At 36.6% G+C, this 23,403-nt stretch overlaps 1 protein-coding gene across 3 annotated transcripts in view; it reads right to left on the bottom strand.

Annotated features, from left to right (window-relative positions):
* TNPO1 (transportin 1) overlaps positions 1-23,403 on the bottom strand; it is a 91,433-nt gene that overhangs the window by 19,624 nt on the left and 48,406 nt on the right. For all 3 annotated transcript variants that reach the window (XM_029942420.1, XM_029942422.1, XM_029942421.1), the window contains exons 6-14: positions 22,338-22,471; positions 19,580-19,661; positions 15,888-16,010; positions 13,737-13,855; positions 7,186-7,246; positions 6,471-6,639; positions 3,278-3,430; positions 2,717-2,942; positions 502-673 (exon numbers count right to left, since the gene is read on the bottom strand). In XM_029942420.1, coding sequence (XP_029798280.1) covers positions 502-673; positions 2,717-2,942; positions 3,278-3,430; positions 6,471-6,639; positions 7,186-7,246; positions 13,737-13,855; positions 15,888-16,010; positions 19,580-19,661; positions 22,338-22,471 — 1,239 coding nt within the window. The remainder of the gene's footprint in view (positions 1-501; positions 674-2,716; positions 2,943-3,277; positions 3,431-6,470; positions 6,640-7,185; positions 7,247-13,736; positions 13,856-15,887; positions 16,011-19,579; positions 19,662-22,337; positions 22,472-23,403) is intronic.

The raw sequence follows: 23,403 nt of genomic DNA, 5'->3' as shown, positions 1-23,403 counted from the left end.
CTTAATACTTCTCATACAGTGATCATAAACATGTAATCTATTCTTCTGCTGGGAATTTTGAGCTATAATAAAATTCTACTATTTTAATCCTACCTAAGCAAATTCAATTCCATCATCTTCATCATAACACTGCTAGAAACGGTTTGGATTCTTAGCCAAACATACTTGTTCTATACAACTACTTAGTATTTTTAACTTATCCAAATTCCGGTTGTTTTGCCTTAGTATATATTCCCCATACCTGTAAGTTCCAGCAAGAGAACAAAGATGTTTAGATGTGGTACACTAAAGCTACATTTATGAAGTGGTGGATATAAAAAAATACTTGGAATAAAGTACAAGCTGAAATTCCAGTATAAAACCTTTATCCCTTTTCTTTTTTAAAAAAACTTTACACTAAGTCACATCTCCCCGAACATTTTCATTCCAAATATAGGTTAACCTACTGATTTAAACTATGCCAGATATTTTTTTTCTTAATAGTTAACCACAGATACTCACTGGTTTGTTTAAATGATGTCCTACTGAATCTGCTAAAGTTCCTATAGCATCATAAAGAATGAGCAGGTTCTTATGCTGGTATTTACTAAACGCGAAGACCAGGGTATCAAGTATATAAGCAAGGTAAGGAACAAGTTCTGTACAAGCCTCCTCTTCGAGGGTAGCAAAGGCACTACAGTTAAAAAAGAGAGAAAGATGATTGCTGTTGTAGAAAAGGAATGTTTGTAATAGAGATAGGAAACTAAGTCTACAGTTTATACAGTATCCATTTACATTTTACATGCCTATCTCCTTACCTCAGCACACCAGGGGCTTATTTTTATTGTTTCTTCCCCATATCTTTTCACTTCAAAGAGGTTATCACCTATGGGCACATGCTTCACTAGTAAAACCTAAAACTGTCATTGGTTCTTATATTCAGACATTCAATAAATTTATCTGGTATTTATTATTTATTTAGTCATTTGGTGAATACAGCCATGAATAAAACAATGTCCCCATTCTCAGGGAGCTTAAATTTCTAGTGACTGCTCCAGATTAATGAAATCAGAATTAAAAATGTTAAAGTAACTTGTACCTACCCTTCAGATTACATACGAAGAGTCACAAAACGACAGAAACATTTTTAACAGAGAGGTATCCGCAAAGTGTCCTGACCTCTTAAATGTTCCTCTTAGCAGGAGAGGGGAAATGGGACGATGCAGGTGATCAAAGGGCACAAATTTTCAGTTACAGGAATAACTTCCAACCCAATATACTGCATGGGGACTGTATTTAATAGTACAGTGTTGTCTATCTGAAAGTTGCTGAGCATAAACCTTAACCATTCTCGCCACACAAAAAGACTTATTTTGTCAACCACCTGAGGTGATAGATGTGTTAATTACCTTGATCTTAGTTACTGTCCTATAATGTATAGCTCTATCAAGTCATACCACTGTACATTTTAAATATATGGATTATTTTTGCCAACTTTTCCTTCACAAAGCTTAAAAATGTTGGTCTCAGTTCTACATTATATATCAGAATGCATAGTGTTTGTTATTACAAATTTACCTTATGTATGGCTTATCTATTAACACAAATGTACAAGAAAGGAAAAAACTTCAGAGTCTGAGTAGTTACTTCAATTTAGACCTAAATTTATCTGGACTCTAAGGTACACCTGGCTCTTCATTTCTAAAATTAAAGTTTATATTATCTTCTATTCTATCACTCAGGGATTTCCTAAAATGGTAAGCTTAAGACATTTGTCAGTGAAAGCCCTGTCTAAATTGTGAACTATTTATGTATTTCCCTTACAGCACTTGTCAGGAATTATAATTACATAGTTATTTAGTATTCTGTACTAGCCTCTAAGTTTAAAGATGCAGGGAATGTAAGCCCAGCACTTGATATATGCACAACAATTAGTAGAGAGTTTAAAAAAATACAGATCATGTTTGCAGGAAAGCAAATATAATCTGTATCCCCACTAAAAGAAAAAAAAAAGTGCTCTTTATCACCTAAGTCCCTTTGGTTCAACTTTCTTTCATCTTACTAAGAATTATAGATATCTTCCAGGTGTTTCTGCTTCACATCTGGTAAAGTCCAACTCCACTTAAATGTACGCTCCTCTTTTTCAGTAACTGTTTCTTCTTATAAACAAAGGCAACAGTAAAGAAATTCTAATTAAAAAGTTAAGACCTATAAATACGTCAGACCTTTTTAGAACACAAACGTTTGTCCCAGAAAAATGGAACATTTATAGTAGTGAAACTAACTGATCTGATATAGAAACACAGAGAGCTCCGAACACCACCAAGAGAATAGCTACTGGGGCAGATTCACTAAGTGATGGAGGACAGGTCACCGTAGGACTTTCTATGGAGCTGCCTGCCTTTAAACTAATGATGTGCATCTACTCAAACTCTGTTACTCCTTCAAGACCAAGACCCCCATCATCACCACTCTAGGTTGTCTCTGAGAATTAGTGTGAAAAAGTATTCTACTGTTATTACAGCCACTGAGAAAAAAATGTGTTGAAGAACTGGCAAAGAATGAGGTCTAGTTGACTTACATTTGAATTTGCAAAACCATCAGGTAAAAACTATAGATAACAAAAGCTCCACTGATGGTTTAATATCAACATTCCATCATGAAGTTGAAAATTAATTTCTCTCTGAGGTGCCCACCCCAGTGCCCCACAACGAGCACTATAATGGATCTGTCCCACCTGCAGGCAGCTTCTTGTACTCTCTTGTTGCTGTCCAGGATTCGCTTTAGCAATTCTGTCATTAATGGCTTCAGGTACGTGTCGGGGGGCTGGCTGACTACCCAGTGTGCATAGCGGCTCAGAGTCCAGCACGTTATTGAACGCACAAGAGCCTTTTTATCAGAGAGGCACTGAATAAGGTGAGGAATGAGCTCAGGCAAGTATGGAATCATGCCTTGCATGCAACCTGGAAAAAAAAAAGTAACAAATCTTGCAGAAAGTGCTAACATTTGATTAAAACAACCCTTCATAGAGAACAAGGGGACTCTCCTACCATGTTTCTTACACTTACCTATGGAGAAAATTATTTTTCTAGCAACAGGGATGCTTCTGATATCAGTCCTCTCATTCTGTTCCCTTTATTGTAACAAAAGCATTTGCAAACTATTTTGGTGGGGTTAGAAATAAGCCAATGGCTGTCTAATAATAGTTCACTGTTCAAGGTAATAACTTGTTCTTTAAAGTGGCCCATCTGTATTAGGGCCTATTAAGGACTTCACAGTTCAGTTGACATAGACTTACCTTCAGCAATTGCTCCTAAAACCAAGATGCCGGATTCTTTAACAACCCATTCATGATGAAAAAGTAATTCTTTCAAAAGGGGCAAAATATGTGGCAAAAGCTCATCACGATACACATTTGCAAGAACATCTAGGGCAGCAGCAGAACATTTTCCTAAAGAAATATTTAATTAAAAAATTTTACATTAAATTCTGTTATCATGAGTATTTGTTACATGCACAACACTTTATAGTCACATATCTACACTTTCAGAAAATTCAATTAAATAGGAGGTAGTTGGTCCCTATATACAAGAAATGCTTTCTTAAGACTAAAAGTTAGCAAACTAACCTGCAGCAAAATGTGTACATTTATTATTTCTACTTAACATTCTCAGTGGTAGATCATTCAGAATCAAATACATAATGACTTAGCAGGAGGTTAGGCAAATAAATCTGAACAAGTCACCAGTGCATGATGCATAAAATATGTTGAAAAGCATTCTCTCCAAAGAACTATTAGCCAAGGAACTATGTATCAATTCAGATTTCATTTAACACAATAATCAAAAGAAAACAATAACATTAAGTATAAACATTTTTTCCCAATGTGATTAGGCATACTAAATAGTTCATCACAAACTGTTAAACAGCAGTAAAATCCTTTTCTAAAAAAAAGGCTGTTAAACTGGCCAGAAGTAACACCTTAAACATCAGTAAGGGTCTCAGTTATACTACATGCCAGAGCCATGTAAATGAGTATTATACTGCTATGAAAGAATGAAATCTTTGTGTACTGATATAGAAGGAGTTATATGATATATGGAAAAGAACCAACAGAGTACACAAAATCAATTTCATTTCACTGCTGGAAAGTCAACCTCTTCTCTAGAAAAAGATATACATGTTCTCCCCACATGGGATGGAAAAACTGCTGGAAGGATATAAAATGGGTGGAATGTGAAGAGTAGTTCCTTCTCCCCAAAGCAATGAACATTATTATTTTTGTAAAGCAATCTACACTATAATTTGAATCCATCCTGCCCCCAGCCTACAGAGATATACTGGGAGGAGGCAGACTAGCCCCTCATTGTGCCATTTTGTATTCCATGATTTCAGTTACCCTCAGTTAAGTGCAGTCTGAAAGCTCTGAGGTTTTTTTTTTTTAATTTTTAATGTTTAACTTTTGAGAAAGAGAACACACAAGCAGGGGAGGCGCAGAGAGAGAGGGAGACACAGAATCCGAGGCAGGCTTCAAGCTCTAAGCTATCAGCACAGAGCCCGACCTGGGGCTGGAACTCACAAAACCCACAAACCACAAGATCATGACCTGAGCTGAAGTCAGATGCTGAACCAACTGAGCCACCCGGGCCCCCCATATAACTCTCCTATTTTACTATTATTGTTGTTAATCTCTTTTGGTGTCTAATTTATACATTAAACTTTATCAGAGGAATGTATGTATGTATGTACGTATGTACACACAAAACAAACAAAAACAGTACATAGAGGATTCGGTACTATCTGTGATTTTAGACACCCATGAGGGGTCTTGGAACATATCCCCTCATGGATTACAGGAAACTACTGTAATTTGTGGCCGCAGTAAAAACCTCATGCTCTCTTGCTGTGGGAGATACGGGGTCCAAGATTAAATGTGCCATTATTACTAGCTATGTTAACCAACCTTGGGCAAGTTTCTCTTTTTGTGGTTTTCTTACTGACCTAAGGCTGTGTAAAGATTAAATGGGATACGCATGCCAAGTCCTTGGCCTAGTGCTGGCCACATTGGGCACGCTAAGAACTGTTACAGAAAACTAAATGGGCAACAGAGGAATTAGCATTGTTTAACCAAATGAATTACACAATTCAGTCTGATGGTTTATGGACTTAACTTAGAAATCCCAACACTCTGAATTATAGCAGTAGTTCTTAACCAGGGATAATTTTTGCTTCCCAGGAGACAATGGGCAATGTCTGGTGACACTGGTGGTAATCACAACTGTGTGTGTGTGGGTCGGTGCTGCTTGATGTTCTACAATGTACACAACAGCCACAACTAAGAATCATGTGGCAAAACATCAACCATGCAGAGGTTGAGAAACCTTGAAGTAGAGCATGAAGCTTTAAGGACCAACACACAAACAAAAACAAAACACAAGTGTTTAGGTTCCTCACTTCATCAGAGTGTGGGGCAGAATGCTGGCTCAACAGAGGATTTGGATTTGCAGCTAAGTCTGAAAATTAACAAGAGATTTTTTAAAACTTCATTTGTAATTTTGGGAATTACAAAGCAATTTACATTATTTTAGTATTATCCTTGATAATCAACAAATTATCACAAAAAATAAGTTTATGTTAAGGAAACAGGAAAAGCTTGTGGCCAGGGTTCCTACTTTATTTTTGATGTCAAATAAAACGTACAGACTTTTGAAAAACAGGCAGTGTGAGGTAAGAAGTCTTTAAGAAGCATAATCGCACCTACTACAACAGCTATAATAAAAAAGACAACAAATGTTGGCAAGCATATGGAGAAATGGTAACCTTAAGATAACGGTGGTAAGAAAGTAAATGATAAGGCCACTGTGGATAACAGTCTGGTAGTTCCTCAAAAGGTTATACGCAAAGATATACCATATGACCCAGTAATCACACTCTGTCTGTATCCACAAGTGAAAACATATGTCCGCACACACACTTCACATAAACGTTCATAGCATCATTACTCCTAAGAGCCACGAGCGAGAAACAAAACGTCCATCAAGTGATGAATGGATAACTGGCCTGTCGCAAATACACACAAATGGATTATTTTTCCACATTAAAAAGAAATGAAGTATTCATACATGCCGTAACATGGACAAATAATGAAAACATGCTAAGTGAAAGGCGGCAGTCATGAAGGACCACATATTGTATGATTCCATTTATAGGAACTGTCCAAAATTGGCAATTCCAGAGGGACAGAATAGAGATTGGAGGTTGCTTTGAGATGGGGAACTGGAAGAAAATGGGAAGCGAACTCTAATAAGAACAGGGTTATTTTTGGGTTGGTGTAAACATTCCAAAATGTACTGTGGTGATGGTTGCATAACTCGGTGAATATATTCAATGACTGAACTGTACTCTTTAATGAGGGCACTGTACGGTATGTGTATGATTTCTCAGTGAAGTTGCTATCAAAGCAGGCAACTGTACTCTTCCCTCTGACTTACTTAGATTCCAGTCAGAAATTGTATCATCATCATCAATTTCATCATCATCGTCATCTTCCTCTTCAATTCCATCTTCATCATGCTGCTGAGCCACCGTCCTTGATCGATGAAAACGTGGCCTTATATCTTGTTCACTATCAGGAATTGTTTCATCTTCTTCAACATCACCCTGTTGTTTTTAAGAAAAATTTTGGTAATATTCAAATATCACTATAAGCTTATAACATGTACATGCGTAAAAGAACCAGACTAAGGAGAGACGGGTTCGTGCACCTGTTTTGAAGTATACCTCTTCATTAAGAGCCACTCTCCGGTGCAGAAAATAGTTCTTTGTGAAGGGGAGAAGGAACTATCATGTAACACATGTCAGGTATTAGGCACTTTTAACTGCATTATAATATTGCCTCCCATCAGCTGGTATAATCTAGAGTACTTGAATAAGACTCAGATCATATTCAATATATTTTAAAATTAACTACAAATAATTTGAATCAACAGGAAACTTCTCTATTAGTGTCACCATCTGGTTCCAATGAAGTTGGAATAAGTTGTCACCCAAACTGATCATTTGCTTCTCTGCACTCTGTAGCATATTATACGTAACAGAAAACATTTACACTGGGTCTATTTTAAATACACGCTCTATTAGTCAAATTCAAAGATTCTCTATGTCAAGAGAAACAAGATTCCCTATTTATCAGGAAAGTTTCCTTACCTTAAGTAGGATAATATCTATGTCTGAGTACTTCATGCCATTCACTAACACAGGAATCAATCTATAAAGAGAGAAATTCATGAAACAAAGATCTAAAGATCTTAAGCATTTTTAAGAAATCTTAATGACCTTTTGTATATGAGTAATACCAAAGAGCCAACCACCCCTGCCAGTCCTATCTCAGACCATATTCTGTGATGTGTGCCCTTGTTGAATGACTAGTATTCCGCATCTATATCCCAAGTCCTTTATACTCATGCCTGTGATCTGCTGGATCGAATCTCAGTGAGGATAAGGAAGCTTGTCAATAGTGGTTAGAAAAAGAACTAGAAACCAAAAAAAAAAAAAAAAAAAAAAAAAGCGATTTCTCCCCTAAGAATTTATCCTGAATATGCTAATAAACATTTCCAATTCTTAAAGACTAATGTGCCTTGATGCAGTAACAAAAACTGTAAACAATCTAAATGTCCATCATTTAGGGCTTGGTTAAACATAAATTATGATACAGTTAAAATGAAACAAAAACATGCAAAACACAGAGCATTTGAGTTTCCATTTAAGTTAAAAATGAGATTACCCATGTAATTACTTGTATAAACAGACTATCTAGGAAAGATCTACAAGAAACTGGTATCTTTGGAGAGAAAGCTGAATAGGCTAAAAAGGAATAAAATTAATCATTTACTTTATTTCTAAATAGTGTGACATTTTCACAATGAACCCACATTTATTTGTACTATCTTAAGAAAAGAGAGCATAATGTTTAAAATGTAAAACATACTAAGTTTAAAGTAAGTTATCCAAAAGAAATAGTGCAAAAAAAGGAAAAAAGAGATGGGGCGCCTGGGTAGCTTAGTGCGTTAAGCTTCTGACTACTGGTTTCAGTTCAGGTCATGATCTCATGGTTTGTGACTTTGGGCCCTGCAATGGGGCTCTGCTGCGCTCACGGCATGAAAACTGGAGCCTACTTGGGATTCTCCCCTCCCTACCCCAGTCCTCCCCTATTGTGCACACATGGTCTCTAAAAATAAGTAAGTATAGGGGCACCTGGGTGGCTTGGTCAGTTAAGCATCTAACTTCGGCTCAGGTCATGATTTCATGGTTTGTGAGGTCAAGCCCTATGTCAGGCTCTGTGCTGGCAGCTCAGAGCCTGGAGCCTGCTTGCAATTCTGTGTCTCCCTCTCTCTCTGCCCCACCCCCATTTCCACTCTATCTCGGTCTCTCTCAAAAATAAACAAACATTAAAAAAAAAAACCTTAAAAAAGCAGAAAGAAAAAAGCTCTATCAAGATTATAGCCTTTGACAAAAAAGTTAGGAAATTTTAACTTCTTAAGAAATTAAGAATTTAAATTTCCAATAAGAAAATAGTTGGGGCGCCTGGGTGGCTCAGTCGGCTAAGCCTCCAACTTCAGCTCAGGTCAGATCTCACGTTCGTGGGTTCGAGCCCCGTTGTCAGGCTCTGTGATGACAGCTCAGAGCCTGGAGCCTGCTTCCAGTTCTGTGTCTCCTTCTCTCTCTGCCCCTCCCCCTCCCATGCTCTGTCTCTCTCTGTATCAAAAATAAATAAAAACATTAAAAAAAAATAGTTAAATCAGGATATTATATCCAATCTAAAATATTAATATAGTTATTAAAACAGAATCAAGATGTCTGTAAACAGAATCTCACGTACATAGGAATAGTTAAAAAAATTATCAAAACACATAATAAAAAAGTCAAAATGCTAAAGTTCGTTTGTAGCTATGGGAATTTTAAGCTTTGATAGGTTTCTTAAGCTTTGATGATTTCCTTTCTCAGTGGCCCACCACACACTTAAGAGTCTACTGAGGATAAAAGGTCATGAGAACACTTTGGAAACATTAAAAAGTCCACAGTTCTCTGCTTCTGAATTCTACTTTTAATACTTCTGGGTGGCCTGGGAAGTGTGACCAGCCAAAAGAAACTCATACTCATGACTACTCGCTATGGGGCTTATTAATAAGCACTTTCTTTATAATCTAGTGAGAAAGATATATGTTATGATCTCCTTTTACAGATGAGTCAGCTAAGGCTCAGAGATGTTATATTATTTCCCTAAGGTCATTTTAACTGTAAGCAATGGGAGAGTCAGAATTCAAAACCAGTTTGGCCTGACTCCAAAAATAATTTTCTTATAAGGTAGCTACTTTTTTGCATGGACCTCAAGCATATTGTAGTATAGAGGTGGAATTTAAGGAAAGGTATTAAGCAGGCTGTGTTGTAGCTTATGAACAAGTAATAAATTGTATCATGTATCTTGAATGTATCATAGATAAGCTGCTATATAACGATTGCCACTTCAGAGAGCTGTGAAATTAGGTGATTAACTAGTTGTTACTTAACCTTCTAATTTCTGTATAAGTCTAATTACATGAAACAAGTTGGTGTTTTGATTTTTACTTTGCTTTTCTGTTTGGAGTGTCACTGTAACTACTGTATTGTAAATGATGGAAAAAAATTGCATATGTTAAAAAAATATGAAACTTTATAAAGTAAAAAAAATAAAATAAAATTTCAAAAATAAAAAAAATAAATAAAATTTCCTAGCCAGGTATAAAAAATATGGGCCAGCCACACTTTAAGTCCTTCCAAATTCTGAAATACAGATTAACAGCAATTTAACATTACAGTTAATATAACACAACTACATAAAAATAAAACCCTATTTTATAAGCTACAGACATTTTGTTTGGATCACCAACAATTAAGTCATCTCTGTCAATAATCTGGGGGAAGCGGGGAGGACAGATGGCAGACTGAAATAACATGAAGTGAGATAAAGAAGCACGGACAGTGAGTCTCATCTATTCTTTGAATCATTTTAAGAGGGAAAAACACTGTAGTTACGGAGAAAGAAGAAAAAGAAAGTTCTATTTGATGCAGCGAGTTTCCTGAAGATAAAGTTATGCTATCCAAGACCATTAATAGGAAGACTGGTAAAAGTAAAAGACAACTCACATAAAAAGACATCTTTAAATTTTGGGGCAAGATGAAGGGTCACTTGTTTTTCCTAGAAAGCAGAAGTGCTCAAAATGAATGAAGAGAATTCAGAAGAGCCATAAATGTTTGAATGGCTACTCTAGTGAATGGAAGGTAAAAAGTGACCTGGAATAGGAAAAATTGGCAGTGCGAAGGGTCCACTTGACATCGAAAACCATAGATTTCTATGGCCATCAATCTGGGTGGTGTAACTTTTCCCAAAAGCATTTGACAAGAAGCAAAGACAGCTTATTAGTCCAGAGCAGGGGAGATGCAGGCTAGCTAGAAGTTGATGGTCAGTATAGTTGATTTGTGAACCGTGATGTGTGTGCCAGAGAAAGACAGAATGAAAAGACGTGCAGGAAATAAGGGACTAATAAAGCTGGGTAATAAAATCAAGTTGGAAAGTGGGATATGGAAATTAATCATGACCATGTAGCAATATGGCACATATTTGAAGAATTCCAGTCTTTCAACGCAGACCACTATTTTTAGCTCTAAATGTTAAGGAGCTTTCTCCTGACGCCTCATATAGCCAATGAAAAAAGAGAAGCTTTATGCCCAACATGGGGCTTGAACTCAATGACTCTTGAGATTAAGAATCCCATGTCCTACCAACCGAGCCAGCCAGGCACCCCAATAAAAAGAGAATTTTTAATGCAACATCATGGAAAGGCAATGATGTCAATACCAATAGTAAATGTTTACGGAGTCCTTAAATATGTACCATGCATTAGGTGACTTGTTTTACATTGATTAGTCCAAACAGTGCCAGGAGGTATTAATATCAATGTGTAAGGATAAAGGTGGGGATAAAGCCAAAATAACTGGAATAAAAAAAGAAAGGAAAGGCACCTGGGTGCCTCAGTCAGTTAAGCATTTGACTGTTGGTTTAGGCTCAGGTCATGATCTCATTTTGAGTTCAAGCAGGTTTCAGGGCTCTCCACTAACAGTGTGGAGCCTGCTTGGGATTCTCTCCCCCTCTCTCTTTGCTCCTCCTCTGCTCACTCACACACGTGCACACTCTCTCTCAAGATAAACAAAACAAAACAAAAAATGAAGACTTGTTTTGCCAAATAAGAAAATGTATTATCAAATACTTAGTAATCAAAAGAGAATCATATTGGCTAAAAAAGGAGAAAAAAGGAACAGATTATAGAAAGCCCAGAAACAGATTACATACACAATTTTTACTAAGCAAACATTTTTTGTTCATAACAAACATGGGCCTGGTGAACAGTGCAAGGAAAAACTAGTGCTTTTATTATGTTTCCTATCTCAGTATCTGATCAATGTAACTATTCTCGTCTTAAAAATGCATGACTGCAAAGAAAAATAAAAGTAGCCTTATTTCATATAAAAATGGTTTCCAAAACAATGTATATATCAAACCCTGTTATGACTGCCTTAGGTTATTTAATGTCTGCAATAATTAACATAGCAAAAAGATTTAAGTTTTGCTCTTTTAACCTGATACCAAGTTCTTCCTTGCTTTAAAGCGGTTTAGGTTTTATTAATGTAACAACCAAGTTCGAACATGAAGTTATAATTGCATATTACCAATACTTCCTAATGTTATAAGTTGGGTTTTCATGAACAGAATTTCTTCAGCTTTTATATAAATTATTATCTGCTTATGTAACATTTTTAAAAAAGTTTTAAAACTTTTTTAAAGAGAGAATCCCAAGCAGGCTCTATGCTGTCAGCAGGGAACCTGACTGGGGGCTTGAGCCCACAAACTGTGAGATCATGACCAGTCAAAATCAACAATCAGATATTAACGGACTGAGCCACCCAAGCGCTTGTTTATATGACTTACAGGATAATATGGTCCCACAGTTAAGAATTAAGCACATCATAAAAGTGGCATCATAGTTAAGGAGAAAAAAAAATTAACTATCTGGATTTCCTAAAGCAGGAAAATCCATTTAGCACACCACCCTGGTACTTTACTCCCAAGTAAGTCCCAAACTGACTAGAATAAAATACGGATACAACTGCTGCTTTCCTGGTGGAAAAAGAAAAAAGAATGCAACAGACATGAAAATGAGAATATTTCAGTAATGTAAACATCTGAAAAAGAAAAAAGGTCATCCCACCAATACTGTAACATACTAAAACACATGGTTTTGTTTTGCTCATCCAGATGAGTTAAGATTATAGAAGTCTGGCAGGAAAGGATGTTTGGTGGTGGGTTATAAATTGGCATAACTGCACTACAGAACAATCTGGAGTATTTAATGATCCTTTGACCTTGGTACACATCACTTCTAAGAATTACCTGAAAGAAGTAACCACTTATGGACAAAAAAAAAAAAAAGATGCTGACTCCGGGATTACTTATGATTTTATAAAAGGGAAGGGCCATTTGGGTGGCTCAGCTGGCTAAAGCAGCCAACTCTTGATCTTGGCTCAGGTCATGATCTTGCAGTTCTTGAGTTTGAGGTGACAGCATGAAGAAGCCTGCTTGGGATTCTCTCTCTTTCCCTCTCTCTGCCCCTCCCCTGCTTGCACTCTGGCTCTCTCGAAATAAATAAAGGGCAAATGTAAATATTCAATAGAAGAGTCCAATATAAAACAGTAGGCACATGATGGAATAGAGTACTCAAAGCTTAAAAACTGTGGACAAAGAAGAAACTGCAAAATATACAACTGAAGAGTAAACTACAAAACAGTATAATCAAAATTTCAAGCATTAAATAGAGCTAGATGCCATGTGAAATGTTCTGACATACTATCTAATTTAATTTTCCCCCAAACACTCTGAATAAATGTTACTTGGTATACAGTACTAATAGAAAAAAAATTTTTTTCTGAAGAAAGTTAAGCATTACTTTTAAAAGTAACTGATTTTATCACATGTATCAAACAATTATGTATCAAAAGTAATACAACTTTATATCAATTATGTCTCAATAAAACTGGAAAAAAGATTTTAAAAAACCTCATAAAACAGCATTCACAGAGTTAAAAACAGGCTTACTAATAGGCTAATCAAAAATCTGATGACATCACAACTATTGGAAAATTCGTTCTGGGGAGAAAAATCCCCAACACAAAGTCCAGTCAAATTAACAGGATTAAAAAAAAAGAAGAACCATGCCACAAATTACCCAAAATTAAGATTATGGTTTTAGGGGCGCCTGGGTGGCTCAGTCGGTTAAGCCTCCGACTTCGGCTCAGGTCAGATCTCACGTTCGTGGGTTCGAGCCCCGCGTCAGGCTCTGTGCTGACAGCTAGCTCAGACCCTGGAGCCTGCTTCTGGTTCTGTGTCTCCTTCTCTCTCTGCCCCTCCCCCCTCATGCTCTGTCTCTCTCAGTATCAAAAAACAAAAAAAAAGATTATGGTTTTAGAATAAACCACTCGCATGCAATTAAAAAACCCCCAAAAACTGCCTCTTGAAAAATTCCTTTAGTTATAACCGACAGTTATGCCAAGTAAAATTAAGTCTGACTCTTTTTGCTCTTCATTCCCCAATGGCAAAAGAATGCGATCTAACAATGTAAAAATAAGGACTCACTGTTAACAAGGTAACATTCAGAAGGAACACTTACTTAGGAAGATGCCTTACGAGTACATCTTTGCATATCGGTTGCTCAGCCAAAGTCAGCCAGAATTCACAGGCTTCTAAAGCCACGTTTTCATCTTGATCTTGCGTCCTCTGTAGCATGTACTAGAAACAAAGCATTAATATTCATCAGTTTAAATCATATAATTAAAACAACCCTAACCTTTCCCCGGCAAATCAATGGTCATCCTCTACTGTGGCCTTGTGCTTTTCAACCTAAGCTTTGGATCTTTAAAGTTTCAGAGTCAATTCTAAAATGCAGCCAAACTTGACAACCACTGCTTTAGAATGCTGCTTAATGAAAAGTGTCCTGGGGTGCCTGGGTGGCTCAGTCGGTTGAGTATCCGACTTAGGCTCAGGTCATGATCTCACAGTTTGCGGGTTCGAGCCCCACATGGGGCTCTGTGCTGACAGCTCAGAGCCTGGAGCCTGCTTCAGATTTTGTGTGTCCCTCTCTTTCTGCCCCTCTCCTGTTCATGACCTCTCTCTCTCTGTCCCTCAAAAAACAAATAAATGTTAAAAAAATTATTTAAAAAAAAAAGTGTCCTAAGCAGGTCTGGCCTATCTGCTTCTGTACAGGTATATTTTGTTTTATGAAACCAATGAAATTTTTAAAATGTATTAACAATTAAACATTGTTTTCTTAGAAACATCAAAAAAAAGTCCATCCATTATGCCTTTCTTTAAAATGAAGAATTTTTTTATAATGTAACAACTCAAGTTGTCTCTTGTATTTTCACAAATATAAAGTGATATATACATGCCAACCCAAACTCACTCCTCATTGTAGGAACATCTGATCTTAAAATTTATCCAAATTTTGTGTCTACCCCTCTTTAAAAAAAAAAAAAACTTTATAGGCAAAAACAAGGTAAATATAACCAAAGGCACACATGATTTCCCAACATATCTGGGTGTGGAAATAGGGTCAAATGAGGGATGAAGCTTCTGTACAGACTCTCTGCCTGACTGCAACATCTCACACGGCTAAAGGCGGCAACGTAACTTGACAGGGCAGCCCCTACTACATTCCATCCCATGTCCTACCACCAACCTCAGTATTGCTGAAAAGAGAACCACAGCACTCTTAAGTGAGGCCTCCTAGCTGTGACACGGCCCTAAGCAAATGATAAAATGTCTTTAACGTTCTGGTTAGCTTCAACTTTCACTAAACTTTTAACAAACTCCCCCTGATTCTTCTAAGCACTTCAGAGAGTAAGTTCACAGAGAAAATATACCTTATTCCCTCTTAGTGCTGCTACATATCTTTATCTCTACAATGATCTTTCCTTATGCTTAAGAAAAGGACTCGCTGTGCACTATCAATGCTAGCCTTTCCCTAACAGGTCTTAGATCCCATCCTTTAAAAAAAAGATCTTCCCTCTCCACACCATATAAATCTCTGGAGGTGAAAAGGAGGATCTAAATGACATTTTAATACACTTGCAAAGCTATATACTACTCACATACAACTATTTCCAATAATAAGAAAATTAGGCGTCATAGTCTTACACTAGCAGCACTGAGCATTGCCCAAACAAGTTATTTTGTTCTAATAATAATTTTATCGTGGTGCTACGTTACTACTTCCTTTAAATATGGCTAACCTGTGATCAACACTCAGAATTTCCTCGTAAAATGATTTTAAATGTATAGGGATTCAAAGAGTCTTAAAAAAAAATAAACCCAACATAACGATTATGTATTTTCTACTCAGAAATATACTGTTATCATAAATCATAAGTGGATGAGATCAATTTTACTAGTAACGGGTGGATAACACACCTTAATTCCAAACTCCAATGACACAAGAATGTGCCGCTTAATTTACCAGTTTTAGTGATTGTCTAGTCTAACCGATACCTGGTAAGCACAAATAATGTAAGTATTTTCTAGTTCTTCTGGTTAAAAGCCATCTATCCCTTTAAATAACTTTCCCTCTCTATAAGCATCTTAAATCTCATTAAAGAAAAGTCACCATAAAGATAACTTATAATTTTAAGGCCATACTGTTTTCATAGTTCACCTCCAACAAATATATTAAATAAACTGTTAAGTAATTTGACATTATGCATTTTCCCCCAAGGATTTTCTTGGGGGAAAAATGAGGAGAGCTCCTTTGGGTCATGTGTATTACCTCAACTATATTATGCATGTGAGGAAGCAGGCGATCCATTCGAACTTCAAGCAACATCACAAGTGCCCGGCACACGTTTTTCCGTACCTCTGGTTCTTCATCACCAGCCAATGCAAAGAGGTTCTATTGCACGAGAAATATTTTACTCTTGTTAAGCATTTCAATATATTAGAAAGTTTATACATAATAACCAGTCATTTGTAAGTTGGTAACATTTAAAGAAACTCTAAGAAAGTACAAATAAAGATGGAATTAATTGGCCTGTAATAGTAGGTTATAAAACAATTAATCAAATGTAGGATGGTAACTGCCCAAACCCATGACTTTGGTAAATGACCTAAAGCCATTTTTTTTTACAAGACAGCAGGATTGATTGTGGGGTGTTTGCTGGTTTATCTTTATGAGAGTGAGTGAGTGAGAGTGAGAGAGTGAGAGAGTGAGGGAGAGAGAGAGAGAGAGAGAGAGAGAGAGAGAACATGAGTGGGGGAGGAACAGAGAGAGGGGAGACAGAATCCAAGGCAGGCTCCTGGCTGTCAACACTAAGTGCGGGGACACTGGGCTCAAACCCATGAATTGTGAATTCATGACCTTAGCCAAAGTTGGCTGCTCAACCAACTGAGCCGCCCAGATGTCCCTGACTGAGTGAGTTTTAAGGTATTTTAGTTTGTGAGAATAAATCCATGTCATTAGGACATGGGGCATTCATTCTCCTCACCTAGAAGAAGATAATATTCAAAACACAACTTGATTTTCCTTCAAAATTACGGTCAAGAGATTATTTCTACCAATCCTGATTCTTAAGGTAATAGGTACAAATTCTCTAAAAGTATCAATAACTGGTAAATGCATGCTGAGTTTCCAACAACTTAATCCCAAACTGCTTATTGTTCTGAGTCAACTACTGACAAAACAGTAAAAGTAGCAATCATATTTTCCTAAACAGGTTTGTCTCCAAGGTTACGGCGGCTGGAATAAACAAAAGACGATTTTTAATCTTCTCTAAGATGTTCTCATACAATTTTACAGATAAAGTTGAGAATTAACATAACTTGCTACCCAGAGGGAATCTGAATTTGGTTTTCATGGAATTTTAAGTCCAGATTCATTTCCCCATACCAGTAAGCTGTCTTTTGTAGAGGTTGCAAAGTGGCGATATAAGAAGAAAGAGTAAACCTTCCCCCATCTCATTCCTGAATTTTACTTTATCTACATATACACATGCATTAAAGTAATAAAAAGATCATTAAAAAATTTAATGTGGGGGTGCCGGGATGGCTTAGTTGGTTAAGTATCTTACTCTTGATCTTGGCTCAGGCCATCATCTCAGTTTTGTTGAGTTTGAGCCCCACATGGGGCTCTGGGCTGGTGGTATGGAACTTGTCTGGAATTCTCTCTTCTCTCTGTGCCCCTCCCCCACTCACACTGTACCACCCCCCCCATAAACACTAAGAAAAGAAAAATTCAACGTGTCCCCCAATCTTTTCAAAAACAAAAACAAAACCATAGAAACATCTCCAAATAGATAAGCTAGAAATCTTATTACAGTGGGTAAGACAATGGAGAAGTTCAAATATCAAATGTGACAGTATGTGAAGTACTGTTGTATAATTTTAAAAACTTCGATTTCCCTGAGTCCTGCCTCTGCATCGGATCCTTTCAAACCTCTAGAGTTCTTCTTTTAATCAGAAATATATTTTACATAGAAAGTAATACTCTGATGGCACTGCTTAATAAGGTTCAATACACAGTCTTCATTAAATTTGGTGTTGTCTTAACTATGAGTATCTGGCTTTGCCAAGGTAGGTCTTAACCACATAACAGTAACCAATACACTTTTCATTCAATATTGTCACACTCAGGAGACATCACACCTGCCCCCGATGGAAATAATGATAATTCAAGAAATAAATGATCCATTTCTTCATTTAGCAAATGGTTATCAAGGACCTACTTTGTGTCAGGGGCTTCCTCTGGAGGTTTGCTGCTCTTGTAGGATGGAGAACTAGCTGAATCTTATAGGATTATCAAGTAGGAAAGAACTGTTAAAATGGTATTTAACAATAATGGAAAAGATTTAAATATGTTTGGAGATGTTCTTGTTCCACTTGCTGAGTATGGTCTTGTGAAATTTTTGTTTTCAGAAAGAAATTTTGTATCTTTTATTCTAAATGATATTTCTGTATAGGATGCTGGTGTATCTACCCTGTTCCTGCTTTAAGCTGTGAAATGCTAAGAGCAAATACTATTAAGCCTAGTTACTACTTCTCGGGTGCCTGGGTGGCTGAGCCGGTTAAGCGTCCGGCTTCGGCTCAGGTCATGATCTCGTGGTTCGTGGGTTTGAGCCCCGCAGTGGGCTCTGGGCTAACAGCCAGCTCAGAGCCTGAAGACTGCTTCAGATTCTGTGTCTCCCTCTCTCTGACCCTCTCCTGCTTGCACTGTCTCTGTCTCTCAAAAAATAAAATAAAAAACATTAAAAAAAATTTTTTTAATTAAAAAAAAAGCAAAACCTAGTTGTTACTACTAAAAACAATAGCGGAAGCTACCATGTGGAGTTGCTTATTATGCAGCAGGCTTTGTTCCAATTTAGCTACAGCACATATCTTTTTAACAATGCAACTAGGTAGATTATTAGCCTCATTTTATAGAGGATGCAACAGAAAACATGTTAAATAATGAGCCCAAGGTTAGCAGCTGTGGAGCTGAAATTTGAACCCAGGCAGTCCAACGCCAGACCTCTGAGATTATCCACTACTCTCTACACCACACCAGACTGCAAACACCTTGAGGCATAACATTTATTATGTATCCCTAGCACCAAGCACAATGCCTAATTCACAGTAGGATCTGGCAAACATCCACAGAAGACTCATGTTTTAGTTTCAACTCTTTTATTTCAGTTTCAACTCTTAAATGGCTAGGGGATCCTTATGGCTACCTCTCATAGTCTACTGGTAAGAGATGTTCAGAAAGAAGCTTGTCAATTTAAGTGATGAGGTAAAAGATGACACCATTTCCCCTCCTTTCTTAGACTTTCCCAACAAAAATACTCGCAAGATGGCCTCTAAAATTAAGAATAGCTCAAAAACAATGGACTATTTAACTTTGATTTAATGAAAATAAAAGTGAAGTGCTTAAGGAACTTTAACAACTTGTTCACTATTGTGGTGATCAAGTGGTAGTAGTTCTGAGAAAATCCTACTGCTTAGGGTTCATGGCCAGAAAATAATACTGCTGTTGTCTTTCTGTTTTTATCAAAAAGGTAAAAGGGACTTTTAGAAATGCCTGATGAGATTTAAGAGTCCATTTTTTCCCTGACACACCTAATTTTACAATGGAAACCAACTAGCACTGTCCTTTTAGTCTATGGGTTCAGATTCCTTATCAAGGTAAGATGATTCAACCTCACCAATGTTTCATGTTTCAAATAATGCAAAAGAGCTGGAAGACTTATTTATTACATAGTATCTTCAAACAAAAAATTTATACTCAAGATATTAAACACAAATTCCATAATCAATATTTCTATCATTAAAAAACCCATCAGTAACAGAGGAAAAGTGCTTCTATTTTTAGTTAACAAAAATCACAAAGTCTACACTATATCCAATTTTAATACTATCAAATAATTTAACATTTTCTAACTTCCCAAAAAGCAAATGGGGGCGAGAAAAAGGGTGAGAGACAAATCTTACCTCAATGAAAGAATCAATGTGTAACATCAGAGCTTGAGTCCTACTGATGATAAACTGATTGACACATGCAACAGCATGAGACCTAGAAACAAAATTTAACATTTAACACAAGCTCACTACAGCATTTTCTATTTACAGAAGATTTAACTTAAAATATTCCTCTGTAAAATAATTATGGTGTATGCAGAGCCATAAATGTATGTATTTATATATATATGTGTGTGTGTATATATACATACATACATATATATACACGTGTATATATACATATATATATATATATATATATATATGTGGCACACACATATACATATATGCACCCTGAAAAGAGTGTGTCAAATTCTTTGTGTATTTCACACAGAATATGAAAGAGAAATGCAGGTTGCAGAGCATTACATCAGTCCTCTGGAAGTGGAGGGACTTGGACATGTGCGTGTTGTTAATAGTGGATACCTCTGAATAGTGGGAGGGTGGGCAGAGGCATAATAGGTATACATATATCCTTTATAACTAAAACTGAGGAACAGTCTACAGTCTTTGTATTCAGTCAATTCAGCGCCAAAGTAATTCCTAGTGGCACTACCTTTAAAAACACACCCATAATCCAATCACTTCTTATCACTTCCATTTCTTCCCTAGTCCAAGCCATAATGTCCTACAAGGATTATTCCAATAGGTTCTAACTGGTTTCCTGACTTCCATGGTGTCAAACCCCACTACAACCTTTTATACACACACGAATAAGATCACATTATACCGATGTTCAGATTGATTCAAAGCACAATCTACGTTTTTTCTAAAAGATCAAATGCCAATTGCCGGGAATGTGCTTTTTGGATTTTTCTGTTTTTCTTTTAATTGTTAAGAATTGGGCCACAAAAGTTGGGGAGAGAGAGGGATGCAAAACTTGAGAGACTATTGAATGCTGAGAATGAACTGAGGGTTGAGGGGAAAGGGGGAGGGGGGAAAAGAGGTGGTGGTGATGGTGGAGGGCCTTAAGGGGAAGAGCACTGGGTGTTGTATGGAAAACAATTTGACAATAAAATATTATGGAGAAAAAAAAAAAGAGTATGAAACAATATGAAATAATGCTTATGTTATTAAAGAAACCCTGTATCATAAATGTTATAATCATATTTTAAAGCATCCAAGTGGGGGGAAAAATTGAAGGAAATATAATGCATATAACCATGTTTAGTTTTGAATAATAGCATTATGTTACCTTTCTCTTTTTGATGTATTTTCTAAATTTTTCTAAATAAATTTATGTTGTTTTTGTTTAAAAAAAAAAAAAGATTTGGGCCACAAAAAAGGGAGTTTCTTAGGAGTAAAGAAAAATATAAAAGTAAGTATAATTTCTTTCATTGCCTTAGCTGAGAGATTAAGAGAAGACTTCCTAGGGAAGACGAACTCTAGCTAGTTAACTATGTCAGAAAGAGTAACATATTTATCTATTTATTTTTAATATAATTTATTGTCAAACTGGTTTCCATCCAACACCCAGTGCTCATCCCAACAAGTACCCTCCTCAATGCCCATCACCCAATTTCCCCCCTCCCCCCACCCCCACCCACCCTCAGTTTGTTTTCAGTATTTAAGAGTCTCTTATGGTTTGCCTCCCTCCCTTTGTGTGACTTTTTTTAAGGAAGAGTAACAGTTTACTTTAACAATGTTATTTCTTTCTGCATGACACTGCCATAAGTTAAGCATCTATTAAGTTTACACTCTGAGAACACTGGATTAAGTACCACTTAAGAAGAAAAGTAATCAAAATTGGATCGAGATAAAAGAGAAAGAAATAAATAAAGAATTTAAGCAAGAAAGAGTCCCGATTATCCTCTGGTCACTGTGTTGAAACCAGAATCCTTTGGGGTACAGCTTGGAATCTTGGAATAAACTCCATTGGACAACTAAACAGTTACAGCCTATGCATAAAGTTCATGCAGCTGGAGATCCTTATATAACTGCCTCTGGGATCCTGCACAATTTCTACTTTAAATAGTAATACGATGTTTGATCACTCTATCTAAAAGCATGAAGCCCTGACAAAAGGAAATAATAAAAAGCAGAGCAAATGACAATCAAAAGAGCATTGACTTCTCACAGTAATGATAAAAGACAAAAGTTAGATTAAAACAGAACAGGAGAGAAAGAAAAAGGGAAAAAAAAAAGAGTACAGGAGTCTGGGCAACTTTTGGTGAAGTTACAGGAGTCTCACACACTTCAACAGTGTGAAAGTATCATGATAATTATAGCTTGACAGGACAAGTGATGGTAATCAAGTTACTCAAAGGCTAATATTCTATATGTAATATTTTAACAACTATATGCTAGGCACTGTTTAAGGAATAAGGATATAAAAGAAGACAAAGCAGGCCAACGTTAACTTGTGGCCAACTGGCCCTACTGATTTCAAAGAGTACTCAAAAATTCTTCCACCTTCACGCTCCAAGTATTTTTAATTAGATGTAAAGTGCTTAAACTGAAATTACTAAATAATTCAGACGTCCTACTGAAGGAATTTTACCACACAGCTGCAAATGAAGGTACCTGTACTTAGCAAGATTCATAAATTAAAACAACACAACAGAAAAAGTTCACATTACATGGGTTTTGCTATGAAGGGAGTACATTTTAACTCTGAAGTTCACCTGTGTGGAATATCAGCATCTTTTGCCAATCACAAAAATATTAGATAATGCAAAATGAGAGTGGTCAGGCTCAGAGTTTATAAAATAATTTGATACTGGCCAGATACCTTATTTTTGGACTACTGTGCTTGAAGAACTGTAAAAACTTGGGGATCATGATGTTGAGAGGACGATCTAAAACGTCACTATCTAAAATCTCAGCAGAATCTTCACAGATCTTCTGAAGGGCGCCAAATGCTCCCTGTGAAAGATTTAAATTATTAGAATTAATTAAAAATGAAACCATTTTTATTTATGTTTAATGTTTGTTTATTTTTGAGAGGCAGACAGCGCACAGTGGAGGAGGGGCAGAGAGAGGGACACACAGAATCCGAGGCAGGCACCAGGCTCTTTGGTGTCAGCACAGAGCCTGACAGAGGGCATGAACCCACGAACCATGAGATCGTGGTTGAACACTTAACCATGTGAGCCACCCAGGTGCCCAGTAAATGAAGCCATTTTAAAAGCAAACTGAGGAATATTGACTAATTTGTATGAATTAATATTCTCAGCTCTCATAAAATACTGCCTCATAAAATCCATAAACTTAGTCATCAATTTTAATATAGAAGTACCACTGAGTTATCTAAAATCTCAGTTTAAGCATAATAGTACATTTTTAGCATTTAAAATAACTTAAAATTAGAGGATATTTTGGTTGGCAGGGACTGTAATAAATATTATCTCATTGAAAAAGCTAACTGCATCTGAAATATTCTTGTCAATTTTAAGTCAAAAGAAGTCTTAATAATTACTTTTACACAAAACCATTCACTGGGTAATGGTGACATAATCGGTTAAAAGAACAAAAAATTCAAATTAGCAACTATTTCCCAATATCCATTTTACACCAAAGGGGCTAACCTAGAGCTCCTCCCAGAACACAATATTCAAACTACTAACTACACCATACATCTAATTTACTGCTTCTAATTCCATCAGAAGCAGAAACGTGGTGCTTACTTTCCTGGTACAAGAAGAAAACTTTCTCTTTAAAATGTGACTTATGGGAGTGCCTGGGTGGCTCCGTCGGTTAAGTGTCCAACTCTTTTCTGCTCAGGTTCTCATCTAACGGTTTGTGGGTTTGAGCGCTGCACTCTGTGCAGAGCCTGCTTGGGATCTCCTCTTTGCCCC

This window comes from Suricata suricatta, chromosome 6, assembly GCF_006229205.1.
Source record: "Suricata suricatta isolate VVHF042 chromosome 6, meerkat_22Aug2017_6uvM2_HiC, whole genome shotgun sequence".
NCBI lineage: Eukaryota > Metazoa > Chordata > Mammalia > Carnivora > Herpestidae > Suricata > Suricata suricatta.
This window is presented reverse-complemented; position numbering and strand designations above follow the sequence as displayed.